The 15,154-nt window shown below is 43.6% G+C and overlaps 1 protein-coding gene across 1 annotated transcript in view; it reads left to right on the top strand.

Annotated features, from left to right (window-relative positions):
- MTMR6 (myotubularin related protein 6) overlaps positions 1 to 15,154 on the top strand; it is an 82,129-nt gene that overhangs the window by 48,955 nt on the left and 18,020 nt on the right. Inside the window, exons 9-10 of the mRNA XM_073583115.1 lie at positions 8,242 to 8,367; positions 10,546 to 10,595. Coding sequence (XP_073439216.1) covers positions 8,242 to 8,367; positions 10,546 to 10,595 — 176 coding nt within the window. The remainder of the gene's footprint in view (positions 1 to 8,241; positions 8,368 to 10,545; positions 10,596 to 15,154) is intronic.

Genomic DNA, 15,154 nt, shown 5'->3' with positions numbered 1-15,154 from the left:
AGCGGCGGATGATAATAGGTATTGTCAGAGTTTAACAAAGGAAAGGTGGGGGTGGGGGCTGCTTCTCCCGGTCTTCTTGTGCCACAATTATAACAGACCTCTCTCCACTGAGGATTAGTAACTCCACATACAGCACAGATCCACCCGGCAGGATCATAGGGTGGGGGCATACTGAGTTTCAGTACTCCAGGATACATCGGTGCCTTAGGGTTAAGGGGCACAGAGCTTACAGTCGGGAGGAGAGGCTTGATTTCCTGGGGAGGGACCTTATCATCTAGCAGGGAAACTTCTTGTTTCAAATCATTCTTAACCATCTGTCTGCCTGACACAGTATCAATCTTAGTGTCTTCTTAATCAATCACTTCCTCACACCACAGTCACTTGCTTGAACCACAATACATCCCGTCCTTGCCATAATAATAGACAATTTTTTCCTTCTTCAGCATAGCAGTAACAGAAACAATCAGAATTCACTTCCTCTGTTCTTCCTAACACCTTCGTCACACAATTCATGTGCCAAGCCACAAAATTCTTCTTTTCCTTCCACGGATTCTCTCATTTAGAGCTAAATATCCTTCAGTTGTACAAAATACTGGAGCGGCCGTCTCAGTTTGTTCCACCGGGTCAACCCCCTCTGGGAAGCCCAAAATTCGCAGTACTCAGTGAATTGAGGAGAGCGTCTCAGACTATCCCTCCGGACTCCTCTGGTTATATATATATATATATATATATATATATATATATATATATATATATATATACCTGAGCTACGTATCCTACCCAGTCTTCGATCACATGACCACGCTTGATTACTAACAGTGAATTCAGGATATTTTGACTATAAAGAGAGTCACAATCACTGGTCAATCCTGGGTGTCCATCCCTTATGAGGTACGGTTCGAGCACTGGGCCCCCAACGGGACTGCACCTCTATATGATTCCACCCATGAATCACCCCACCAGGGGACAAACCTCAGATCCTCTTTGCAGCAACAAGCACAGGAAAACCACACCAACGGTCAGTCTGATCAGTATAGCTGCCAACTTACCGTGGTTGTCGTGGGGGGTGATCAGTCCCAATTTTCCAGCACCTGTGTCCGCTCCGAGGGTCCTTTGTCTTGTTGTCCTCCGGGGGCAGAGGCGTCCCTGTTCGGGGGCCCCACGTTGCGCGCCAAGCTGTTGGGGTAGCTATTTGGGGAGGGCTAATTAACCCTTCACGGTTGATCCAGTGATTTCTAAATTTTTCCACAGTGTTGCTAGCAACTCAAATGACCACACGGAGACTGGGGTCTCTGTACGGGAGGATCGCGGTAGATCACTAAGCCCCTTTATTTTAGTCACATCTTTTATAATCTTTTGCTTAATTATGCAAGGTTCTCAAGTACCAATAACATCATTTCACTTTGTAAGTCAATAATATTGCAGGAAAACCGGAAACTACATATATGTCCGTCATAGAAAGTAGTATAGTGGCATATTCTTCAGAGTTTTACACACCCGCCTCCCTTATCTTTGCACCTGATGAGAACAGTCTGGTTTCATGACAGCCCTTGCCAATTAAAAAAAATTTATCTTACAGCAACAAAAATGAAGAAACGAAACCTTCAGAGAATGGATAAAACAAAACTTCAGCTTTGACTTTAGTATTAACCCTTCACAGGATCACATTTATCCGGCGCTCTACGTTGACCACATGCTTTTTGGGGTTTCCATCTAAATCTCTGAATGACGTGATTCAGATGAAACTCTTGAGCGAGCCATTCACTATAATGAGGTAGCAGAGTTACTCTGGACTCTGTTCAGCGGTGTTCTTTTCAGAAGTGCACAAAACTGTGGCCGACGACCACTTTTATGCAATTCTAAAAAGACGGACACAACCGGATCACAGGTGAGTTGTCGTCCACAGTGCCTCCATCTGCCTCATTATAGAGAATCTTCCGCCACAGGTTTCATCTGAATCACATATTTCAGAGATTTACACCGAAACCCCGGTGTAAGAACTCAACGTAGAGCTCAGGATAAATGTGCGAGTAGCCTTACTGTGATCTTTGGGAGGCGGAATGAAAAAAATCCACAGCATGTGAAGAATTGGTTTTATTTATTTTTTATGCTATTCCTTGTGCCGTATAAGTGATTAGGCAACTTTATTCTTTGGGTCGGTGCGATGACATCGATAACAGATTTATAGCGGGTTTTTATGTTTGGCAGCTGTCACACACTAAGACGCTTTTTATTGCAAAAATTTGTTTTTGCATCACCACATTTTGAGAGCTATAATTTTTCCATATTTTGGCCCCCAGAGTCATGTCAGGTCTTGCTTTTTGCGGGACGAGTTGACGTTTTTATTGGTGCAAATTACATTTTTTGATGACTTTCTATTCCGATTTTTGGGAGGCAGAATGAGCAAAAACTAGCAATTCAGAAATGTCTTTGGTGGGTGGGTTTATGCTGTTCCTTGTGGGAAAATTCATAAGGCAGTTTTCTTCAGGTCAGTACGATTACAGCGATACCTCATTTATATATTTTTTTAAGTTTTGGCGCTTTTACCCAATAAAAACTATTTTAACCCCTTAATGACCAGGGGTATTTTTGGTTTTACATTTTCATTTTTCCCTCCCCTTCTTTCCAGAGCCATAACTTTTTTATTTTTCCGTTTATATGGCCATATGAGGGCTTATTTTTTGTGGGACGAGTTGTACTTTTAAATGACATCATTGGTTTTACCATATCGTGTACTCGAAAACGGGAAAAAAATTCCAAGTGCGGTGAAATTACAAAAAAAGTGCAATCCCACACTTGTTTTTTGCTTGGCTTTTTTGTTAGGTTCACTAGATGCTAAATCTCACCTGCCATTATGATTCTCCAGGTCATTACGAGTTCATAGACACCAAACATGTCTATGTCCTCTTTTATCTAAGTGGTGAAAAAAAATTCCAAAGTTTGCTAAAAAAAAAAAAAAAATGTGCGCAATTTTCCGAGACCCGTAGCGTCTCCATTTTTCATGATCTGGGGTCGGGTGAGGGCTTATTTTTTCCGTGCCGGACTGACGTTTTTAATGATACCACGTTTGTGCAGATACGTTCTTTTGATCGCCCGTTATTGCATTTTAATGCAATGTCTTGGTGACCAAAAAAAGTAATTATGGCGTTTTTAATTTTTTTCTCGCTACGCCGTTTAGCGATCGGGTTAATGCTTTTTTTTTATTGATCGGGCGATTCTGAACGCGGCGATACCTAATATGTGTATGTGGGATTTTTTTTTTACTGTTTTATTTTGATTGGGGCGAAAGGGGGGTGATTTGAACTTTTAGGTTTTTTTAATTTTTTTTAATTTTTAAACATATTTTTTATATTTATAATTGGGATGCTTCAATAGCCTCCATAGGAGGGTAGAAGCTTGCGCAACCCGATCGGCTCTGCTACATATGGGCGATGAGCAGATCGCCCATATGTGGCAGATTTACTGCTGTGCTTTCAGCGCCGACCACCGGGTGGCGCTGAAAGCCATATGCCTGGAACAACCATAGAGGTCTCATAGAGACCTCTGGTTGTCCAGGCAACATGACGCCGACCCCCGATCACGTGACGGGGGTTGGCGGTGACGTCATTTCCGGCCCGGCGGCCGGAAATGCTATTTAAATGCACGCTGTCAGTTTTGACAGCGGCATTTAACTAGTTAATAGGCGCGGGCGGACGGCGATTCCGCTCGCGCCTATTGCGGGCACATGTCAGCTGTTCATAACAGCTGACATGTCCCGGCTTTGATGCGGGCTCGGCGCCGGAGCCCTCATCAAAGCAGGGGAAATGTCTGATGACAGACTGTGTCCGTCATTGGACATTAAGGGGTTAAAGAAAAAAATTATTATTTTTGCTTCGATTTATTCTGAGAGCTATAACTTTTTATTTTTCCGGTGACGAAGCTGTATGGGGGCTTGTTTTTTGTGGGACAAGATGACATTTTCAGCTGTACCATGTTTATATCCGTCTTTTTAATCGCGTTTTATTCCCCTTTTTGTTCGGCGATATGATGATAAAGCATTTTTTTTTGCCTTGTTTTTTTTATATTTTTTATGGTGTTCACTAGTTAACTAGTGGGACAGTTTTAAAGGTCGGGTCGTTGCGGACGCGGCGATACCAAATATGTGTACTTTTATTGTTTAGGTTTTTCTTCATTCAAATATTTATTTAGTGATACAATAGCTTTAGATTTTTTTATTTTTTTTAAATTTTTTTAAAAATATTTTTACAGTTATTTAAAGAATGTTTTTGTTTTTTTTTTAACTTTTTTATAACTTTTTTACTTTGTCCCACTATAGGACTATCATTTTTTTGCATGCTGATCGCTTCTACCATCCCCATGCTGCAGAAACTGTCAGCTCTGCGCTGACAGACAAACTTGCTCATCATGCCCTGCACATGATCAACAAGTTTCCTAGGTCTGGTGACCCGGATGACGTAATGATGACATCCGGTCACCATGGCAACTATCGGGACCCCAAGTCACGCCGTGAGGTCTCCGATCCAAAGGCAGAGGGGTTCGATCGCAGCAATGTTTGATCGCAGTTTTTCGGGGTTAATGTGCCGAGGGCGATCTGTGACCCCCTGTGTGCGCTGGCGATCGCTCAGACGTAATAATCCGTCCCTGGTCAAATAGGCCCAGGGCACATGGACGGATTATTACGTCTGATGTCAGAAAGGGGTTAAAGGAGCCCTCCTCCTCCTCTTCTCATCAATGTTTTTATCATCTTAATATATTGCAATCATCATATTATACAGCACTGTGTGCTTACAGTTGCTCATTTTGCCTTTCCACACAGATAATTCTTCTCTTTTCCATTTTGTCTATGACATCATGTGATTAAAAACGGACTAGCTGAATCCTAAGCTCTATGTAGTAACAGGAGGTCAATTTTCCTTGAATGAGTCATAAGTCACTGCAAAAGTCCTTGGCAGGGGGAGGAGGAGCTGGAGCAGAGAAAAGAGAAGAATTTTCTGACAATCAGACAATTTTGTGCTTTTCATGAAAACTCATACTTTTATTAATCAAATGAGTTGCCAAATGAATTTAAAATCTAGTCCAGACATTGACTAGTTTGAAAAAAAATTTTTTATTTGAAATAATAATTTTCTCCTTCAAACTTTGCTTTCATCAAAGAATGCTCCCTTTGCAGCAATTACAGCATTGCAGACTTTTGGCATTCTAGCAGTTAATTTGCTGAGCTAATCTGGAGAACTTTCACTCCATGCTTCCCAGAAGCCCCTCCCACAAGTTGGTTTGGTTTGATGGGCACTTTTTGCGTACCATACGGTCAAGCTACTCCCACAACAGCTCAATGGGGTTGAGATCTGGTGACTGCGCTGGCCACTCCATTACAGATAGAATACTAGCTGCCTGCTTCTTCCCTAAATAGTTCTTGCTTAATTTGGGGGTGTGCTTTGGGTCATTGTCCTGTTGTAGGATGAAATTGGCTCCAATCAAGCGCTATCCACAGGGTATGGCATGGCGTTGCAAAATGGAGTGATAGCCTTCCTTATTCAAAATCCCTTTTACCTTGTACAAATCTCCCACTTTACCAGCACCAAATCAACCTCAGACCATCACATTACCTCCACCATGCTTGACAGATGGCGTCAGGCACTCTTCCAGCATCTTTTCAGTTGTTCTGCGTCTCACAAATGTTCTTCTGTGTGATCCAAACACCTCAAACTTGGATTCGTCTGTCCATAACACTTTTTTCCAATCTTCCTCTGTCCATTGTCTGTGTTCTTTTGCCCATATTAATCTTTTCCTTTTATTAGCCAGTCTCAGCGTTTTCCGTCTACTATTTAATGAAGCTGCCAGTTGAGGACCTGTGAGGCGTCGATTTCTCAAACTACAGACTCTAATGTGCTTGTCTTGTTGCTCACTTGTGCAACGGGGCCTCCCACTTCTCTTTCTACTCTGGTTAGAGCCTGTTTGTGCTCTCTGAAGGGAGTAGTACACACCATTGTAGGAAATCTTCAGTTTCTTGGCAATTTCTCGCATTGAATAACTTTCATTTCTAAGAACAAGAATAGACTGTCGAGTTTCACATGAAAGTTCTTTTTTTTTGGCCATTTTGAGAGTTTAATGGAACCAACAAATTTAATTCTCCAGATTCTCAACTAGCTCAAAGGAAGGTCAGGTTTATAGCTTCTCTAATCAGCCAAACTGTTTTCAGCTGTGCTAACATACTTGCGCAAGGGTTTTCAAGGGTATTCTAACCATCCATTAGCCTTCTTACACAGTTAGCAAACACAAAGTACCATAAGAATACTGGCGTGATGGTTGTTGGAAATGGGCCTCTATACACCTATGAAAATATTGCATTACAAACCAGATGTTTGCAGCTAGAATAGTCATTTACCACATTAGCAATGTATAGAGAGTATTTCTGAATCATTTAATGTTAGCTTCATTGGAAAAAACGGTGCTTTTCTTTAAAAAATAAGGAAATTTCTAAGTGACCCTTGTGATGAACAAAGCAGGATTTAGGTCTCCAGTGTTGAATAGCAAGGCCTTTTAGTATGATAATGAGATAAGGCCCAAAGCAGAACTTCAAAGCTTGAATAGGAGCCACGCCAGCATGGGGCAGGAAGGCGCCTGGGGGGTTTCAATTAGAATATACCTGTCAGCTAGACACAGAAATACACATCCATTGTCTCTCCCAGCCGCTCTGGCTCCATCCTAGGATCATGGATTATGAGCACATCTTTCGAGTTATGGACTCATGGAAAATATCCGCGTGACCCTGAGGAAATTGCGCATCTGGCAGTATGACTCCTGAGTTGGTGAGGGTTCTGGGGCCTGAGATACATAGATTGGACCTCCACAGCGGCCCAAGTGGGGCCATGTTTGCTCTCCACACGACAGGCAAAACAAACCGCATTCACTGGTACCTCTCATGTCCTGATCCGATCATGCTGTTGAAAGTTACCCCCTTTCTTAGATGTTGGGAATAAGTTCTGCAGGGAGCTACAGGGTGGAGATTATTAGCCCACCCTCTGACACAGGGGGAGGGACCTAGCGTGCTTAAGAACTAGCAGCCCATGGCAGAGAGTCTATCTCACAGAAAAACCAGACGATGATGATCTAAGAAGGAACTGGGGACAGATCTGCCAAGGGGAGCAGTGGCCCATGCTTTGGGGTCTGTCCGGCAACTAAGATTCTTGTACCTGTGGACTGCAGAGCTCCCGGCACCCACATGCAACCTACAATCTGGTAAATTGACCTCCAGCGTAATATCTCTAATTCTTGTACCCTTATTGTTATATTTTACTCTGACTGCAAATCCACTGTAATTCCATTGTATAGCTTACTGTATATTTCTGTAATTATCTAGTGCGCCCTTAAGGCAATTAAACCATAAAATTAATCTTGGGCTGATGCTTTTACTCTGATTACGACTCTTAGAATACCCAGCAGGTAACAGGACATCCTCCCCGGCGGCCATTTGCTCTAGGTGCAGTTCCCTTACTGACCTGAGACAAAGGGGGTGCCGGAGAGCTGTGCCTGTGTAGTTACGTCACATTGGTGATGTGGGAGGAACGGGTCCTGTGTCCTCCACAACCCAAAACTTTTTAACGGTAGTGTACATATTGCTATATAATATGGTGACTGCAATATATTGAGAGGATAAGAGCTTTGCTGGCAGTGCCTCTTTAAAACGAAGCTGTCAGGTCCCCGATTTGATATAAATCGCAATGTCGGTTTCTGTAGTAAGGTCACTATCCCAGCCCCATCAATCACAGGCAGAAGGGTCAGGTTAGCGAGCTCACTGGGGGCTGCGAGGTTGGTCCACACACAACCATTGGACTGTACAGTGCTGAGTACCGTGCTGGAGAGCAGCAAATAAAGATCATTTTTAGTGGTTTGCCGAGGCGCACAGAATAGATTGTTAGCATCCTAATTAAGAAGGACAAAATGTGTTGATGACAGAAGAAATAAAAACAATATTTTTTTTTTTTATAAATTACACAGTAATCTGTATGTACCACCAAATAATACAATTTGTCCCATATAATACAAGGCATCACACAGTTACATAAGTGAAAAATAAAAAAGTTATGGCTGCTGAAATGTGGAGACACATACATGGGGAAAAAAAGAATAAAAAAATTGTTTGTTTACTAAACGTCTAATATAAGGAATCCTGGGCCCAGCAACACCATGTTCTGCCTCTATGGTACAGACATCCAGAGCCATTCATTTCTCTGTTCCCAGGCTATATATGAGGAGAGGACCAGCGTGCTCGTCCATTGCTCCGATGGCTGGGACCGCACATCACAAGTCTGCTCACTGGGATCCTTACTGCTTGATCCATTTTACAGAACCATCAAGGGATTCATGGTAAGTCCCGCGCCTCCACCTGTTATGTTCTCTCCCTGTGAAAACTAAAGAAGGATACTGTCATGATCTGACAGTTTTAAATTGGACAAAGTGAATTTTTTTTTTACTTTGTCAAGTGCAAAGTGTGACGTGATTGCCCCCGGTGGCCATTAGAATTATCACTCGTGGTGTCTTTCATTCTAAGTTGCCCGGTGGTGGGGAGTGGTATCGCACCTTAGTGTTAGGTTTAATTTGTAATTATAAATCAGGTGTTAGGCTCTATAAATGAGTCTCAGGGTATGCAATCATTGTTGGTGATAGTTGTTCATTTGCAACCAACCTTGGTGGTGGAAGGAGCTGGAGAGATTGCTCAGCTTAATCTGAGTCCTGGTGTGGAAGGAGTCACAGAAGGGAGTTCTTTGCAGCGCTGACTGAACTTGGTGGCAGCTATTCAGGAGGAAGGCTGCAATCGGTTGCTGGACTCTGTGCTGGAGCATTTGCACAGAGAGCTAAGTTTTCTATTTCCCCTGTTTGTGACTTTCCTTATGTGTGATCTAGTGCAGTGGTGGGATTATTTTCCGCACCGGCCAATGCCCTAGCGAGGGACTAGGTTCAGGGCCAGTCAGGGCATAAGGTTCGTGTGCGGCGACAGGTGAGGAGCCTGTATAGGGAACGTAAGGAGTGCAGGGACGCTGCCTCAGGAGAGCTCAGGAGGTCTCCACGTCCCTATTTCCTATTACAGGGCCCACCACTGTAATTGTTCCTGTGTTTCCCCCTATTATTTAAATTCGCCAGCTGGAGACGGGGTATCCGGCTGCACGTCCCGGTATTATTTAAATTCGCCCCGCTGGAGGCGCTGTATCCAGGGTCACGTGTGTCATAAATTCGCCCTGCTGGAGGCGCTGTGTCCAGTCACACGTTGACCGTGACAGATACGTCCAAACTGCAGCAGGGATATGAAGAAATTTACATAAAATAGGAATCCGGAAACACAGAGGAATATTTACAAATTTTAATTTTCCTTTGAGAGTCCATTTACAGTCATATTTGTGGCTCAGTAATAATATCAGGCTGAGAATCAGGTTCTATATGAGTGATGTAGAGCTCATCACATAACTGATTTCACAATTAGGGAGCAGTCAGACAGCTGTATTAATTGGACAGAGATGGAAACGCGTGCACGGACTGGCCGGCGGATGCATAGAAGTACATGAAGCTGTCACGCTCGGGTTAGGAGAGCTGCCGGCTTGTCTGTACATTGCCGTCCGATCTCAGTCCAACTTATACGGCCGTCTGACTGTGCCATCCCAAGTAGTTGGAAGAGATTATTGCCATGGTATCTGCTTCTGTATGGCCGAGGACTTGAGAATTTTCATGTCAGTTGGACATAAAATCGGCCATGTACATAAGAAAGTTGTTGTACGAACATTTCACCATCTCTATAACATGTAAGTTTGGCCTAAAATGGGGTAGAGAGAAGCTGGCAAAGGATAGGCATGTGGAAATGCCTATGAAGAGGACCCCGTACACATAAATTTGTGGTGTCCCTCCAACTGTAATCTAATGTTTATGGACAGATAAGTACGAGTACATGGACTTTAGGTTATGTGGTGAACATTTTAGTCTTCTGATGCCTAATAGTTATGAGCAAAGGTGCTAGGGTAAGGTGTTATCCGCCATGCTCGTGTGCTAACAGAATGACTTCGGTGCGCTCGAATATTATGTTCGAGTCCCCGTGGCTGCATGTCTCATGGACATGTAGGGATTCCCTAACAGACAGACAATCCCTGCATGTGTTGCGGCTGTCAAACAGCCATGAGACATGCAGCTGCGGGGACTGGAACATAATATTCGAGCACACCGGAGTCACTCGGTTAGCACCCGAGCATGGCGGATGACACCTTATCTGTGCATGTGCGTTGATCACTAATGCCTAGATTGTACAACATTGAGTCTAGGTTTCAACGATTGGTAGTTGGCTTTATACTCTTCCTAACACCCTCTGTCTACTGTTTATATTTGGTATCGTCAGGACAAGCTCAACCACAAACCACCGTACACATCTGGCACATCCTCATGGATCCGTGATTACTAAATGCTTAGAATCCGCATTTCTACAGTGACTGTTGCATCTAAGCGGTTAGAGAAAACTTCCTTTATCACATTAAAGGTCCAAGGTTTTCCCTTCTTCGTTTTCAGGTTTTAATTGAGAAAGACTGGATATCATTTGGACACAAGTTTGCAGACAGGTAAGCATTTCTGCTGATTGTCTTCTTAGTAATAAAAAGTTGCATTGTTTTCCCATATAAATTATTTCAACATTCTCATGATTTCTGTTTGCTGTAAGTGAATAAAAACGTCCTGGTTTAAATCTGTCGTTGCAAATGACTAGTTTGATTGGCTGCATGAAACTGAATGGAAATAAATGAAAATCGATGATTTTCCAGTGGTAGGTTCCCATACATGGTGCATGAAGGTTGTACAGGACAAGTTTGTATTTACCCCTTTGTATTCAAGTTAAAACATCAAATTGTCAAAAAAAGAAATGTCAAACTAACATTCTGCGAATCCAAAAGATGTGGGAGTAATAGAATATTAGGATGCTACTTACACTGATGAGCAAAAGGGGTAACGTTTTGAACTTTCAGGCTCCATATCTCTCCACTACAGCTTCAAACTTGATACTACCATAATTTTATAGGCAAACATCTTGGCTATCTCATACTTATATTTGACTTGCAATTATTTAGCATATGATTAGATATGCAGATGCTTGTCATGTCACTCCATTGTTACTGTTTGGCTCATAGAAATCAAAAATTTTATTATTTTGTTAGTGTTTTGTGAATCCACCTTTTGGCTTTCAACACAGCCTGGATCCTTCAGGGCATGCTCTTGACCGAAATTTTGTCCCACATCTCTTCCACACATTCTCAAAGTTGGTCCATACTGGTTGACCCCCTTGGGTATGTATACAGGTATTTCTTCAACTCTACCACAAGTGTTCAAATGGGTTGAGGTCTGGGGACTGTAGGGGCCAATCCATCACCTCTACTTCATTGTTTTTGAACCATTTCTAATCTCGAAGTATGCTTCATGTTGTTGTCCTGCTTGGAACACTGTCATCCTTTTCATACCCATAGTACTTGAGTGTATGAAGTAACTAGTCTTGTAGGATACTCACATACAGCTCAGCATTGAGACCACAATCAATCCTGCTCAAGTGTCCAATGCCTTTGGCTGTGAAACAACCTCATATCATCAGGCTTCCTAACCCAAACTTGACAGTTCCTTCAATTTCTCAATCCATTGGCCCCTTTTTCCCTTGTTTCTTCCTGACCCATTTGCACCCATCAGAGGCTAGTCTATTTACTTTCATGTTATCGTTGCAAATCACCTGTTTCCTATCCTCTACTGTCCACGTTTCATACTTTTTTGTAAACCCGAGCCGACGCTTCTTATGACGACATTGAAGTCAAGGTATCGTCACCTTTCTTTGGGCCACAATTCCAGACTTGAGTAACATGTGCATGTATGTATGTCTGTGATCTCACTGTTATGACGCATACGAGCCACCTCCACTGCCGTGTTTGTCGCACCAAAACTGGGTCATGAGTAAGACTGCTTAGTGCAGTCGAAGCACGTCGACTGGGTCATGTCGACCATGAAAATTCTCTTTTGGAAGATGAAAAGAAAAATCCAGTCCTCTTGAGCCGGACTCCAAATTTTTTCTATTATCCTTGATGGGAGGCCAAGGCGAGGCCGGTGTGTGAGCCCCAGGTGGATGAGCATAGAGCAACTGGGTGAGCTGGAATCAAGTTTTTGTCAAAACTGATAGACCTTGTGATAAGGCGACTTGTTGACTTCGATATTTTGTCTGGATATCCACCTTTTAGCCTTTGCACGGATGGATGGACTTCATTTCGCATTCTTCCAGCTGTCATGGCACTCGCATGATGCAGTTTGGCAATCTTTTTGACTAAGAGACCGCTATCGATGAGCCGGATGATGCGGTTTCTCTTTCTTGGGAAATTTTCATGGCTGCTCTTCGAATCGAACCAGTGTCTTTTCGCTTGGGAATCAACCTAATAACACACTGAGCTATTAGGGAATGTGAGAACAGGTTGTAATTTGTAGTATTCAAGAAGAAAAAGATATTTCCACCAACAGGAGCAAAACAGTAACAATGCAGTGACGTGACAAGAATCTGGACAAATCGTCATATGCTAAATAGTTACAAGTCATATTTATGTATGAGATAGCCAAGATGATTGTCTATAAAATGATGGTAGTCTCACGATCAAAGCAGCAGTGAATGGTGAGACATGGAACCTGAAAGTCAAAAGTTCAAAACATTACTAGTGATGAGTGAATGTCCTCAGATAAGGTGTTATCCGCATGCTCATGTGCTACAAGAGTGTCTTCGACGTGCTCTAATAATATATTCGAGTCCCCGTGCCTGCATGTCTCACTGCTGTTCGACAGCCGCTACCCATGCAGGGATTGCCTAACAAACAGGTGATCCCTGCATGGGTTGTGGCTGTTGAAAAAGTTAGAAAGTAGCGCAAGCAACCTGTGAAGTCATGTAGGCGGTCACAGTTTTTAAATTTATGAACATAAGGATGAGTGACCTCATGGAGATCAACATCCAACACTGCGGAGACACCATCACATGTTTCTCAACGCAGTGATCTAGAGCAATGCCCCCATCCCTTATGGGAAATATGCAAAAGCATGTAAATCAACAGCCGCGGAGACACCATCACATGTTTCTCAACGCAAGCAATGACTAGCCAGGTCTTTCCCCGGGAAGGAACAACCACGGGAAGGGCAGTCTCCAATGAAGGAAACCACCTATGCCAAAACATGGTATCCATCCACAGACAGCTGTTTCGGGGTATTGCCCCTCATCAGTGTGGAGTAGGAAACTGGCTAGTAGGAGCAATGCCTAGTGAAAGGCTATGAGCTGTCTGTGGATGGATACCATGTTTTGGCATAGGTGGTTTCCTTCATTGGAGACTGCCCTTCCCGTGGTTGTTCCTTCCCGGGGAAAGACCTGGCTAGTCATTGCTTGCGTTGAGAAACATGTGATGGTGTCTCCGCGGCTGTTGATTTACATGCTTTTGCATATTTCCCATAAGGGATGGGGGCATTGCTCTAGATCACTGCGTTGAGAAACATGTGATGGTGTCTCCGCAGTGTTGGATGTTGATCTCCATGAGGTCACTCATCCTTATGTTCATAGCCTTTCACTAGGCATTGCTCCTACTAGCCAGTTTCCTACTCCACACTGATGAGGGGCAATACCCCGAAACAGCTGTCTGTGGATGGATACCATGTTTTGGCATAGGTGGTTTCCTTCATTGGAGACTGCCCTTCCCGTGGTTGTTCCTTCCCGGGGAAAGACCTGGCTAGTCATTGCTTGCGTTGAGAAACATGTGATGGTGTCTCCGCGGCTGTTGATTTACATGCTTTTGCATATTTCCCATAAGGGATGGGGGCATTGCTCTAGATCACTGCGTTGAGAAACATGTGATGGTGTCTCCGCAGTGTTGGATGTTGATCTCCATGAGGTCACTCATCCTTATGTTCATAGCCTTTCACTAGGCATTGCTCCTACTAGCCAGTTTCCTACTCCACACTGATGAGGGGCAATACCCCGAAACAGCTGTCTGTGGATGGATACCATGTTTTGGCATAGGTGGTTTCCTTCATTGGAGACTGCCCTTCCCGTGGTTGTTCCTTCCCGGGGAAAGACCTGGCTAGTCATTGCTTGCGTTGAGAAACATGTGATGGTGTCTCCGCGGCTGTTGATTTACATGCTTTTGCATATTTCCCATAAGGGATGGGGGCATTGCTCTAGATCACTGCGTTGAGAAACATGTGATGGTGTCTCCGCAGTGTTGGATGTTGATCTCCATGAGGTCACTCATCCTTATGTTCATAGCCTTTCACTAGGCATTGCTCCTACTAGCCAGTTTCCTACTCCACACTGATGAGGGGCAATACCCCGAAACAGCTGTCTGTGGATGGATACCATGTTTTGGCATAGGTGGTTTCCTTCATTGGAGACTGCCCTTCCCGTGGTTGTTCCTTCCCGGGGAAAGACCTGGCTAGTCATTGCTTGCGTTGAGAAACATGTGATGGTGTCTCCGCGGCTGTTGATTTACATGCTTTTGCATATTTCCCATAAGGGATGGGGGCATTGCTCTAGATCACTGCGTTGAGAAACATGTGATGGTGTCTCCGCAGTGTTGGATGTTGATCTCCATGAGGTCACTCATCCTTATGTTCATAGCCTTTCACTAGGCATTGCTCCTACTAGCCAGTTTCCTACTCCACACTGATGAGGGGCAATACCCCGAAACAGCTGTCTGTGGATGGATACCATGTTTTGGCATAGGTGGTTTCCTTCATTGGAGACTGCCCTTCCCGTGGTTGTTCCTTCCCGGGGAAAGACCTGGCTAGTCATTGCTTTCGTTGAGAAACATGTGATGGTGTCTCCGCGGCTGTTGATTTACAGTTTTTAAATTTGTCATGCAATCCCATGTCACTTCTGGGTTCCTTGATTTCCCACAAGCCAGCACACATTTTTACAAGCCGACTCCGGTATCATCTGCGGGGTGTACTGGCTTTGACTTTATTTAGCTGGTAATGACTTATGTTAGCCAGCACTTCATGACTCCTGAGGAAACAAGGACTGCCCTCATGACTCTTTACATGTAACAAGCATTACTATATATTTTTTTCCCTTATGGTGCTATGAAGATTACAAAGAGGGACATTTTTAGAAACCTATTCCCATTCT

This window comes from Dendrobates tinctorius, unplaced genomic scaffold (genome assembly GCF_039654945.1).
Source record: "Dendrobates tinctorius isolate UK_male_01 unplaced genomic scaffold, ASM3965494v1 ptg000075l, whole genome shotgun sequence".
Lineage (NCBI taxonomy): Eukaryota > Metazoa > Chordata > Amphibia > Anura > Dendrobatidae > Dendrobates > Dendrobates tinctorius.
Note: the sequence above shows the minus strand (reverse complement) of the source record. Positions and strands in the feature narration are given on the sequence as shown.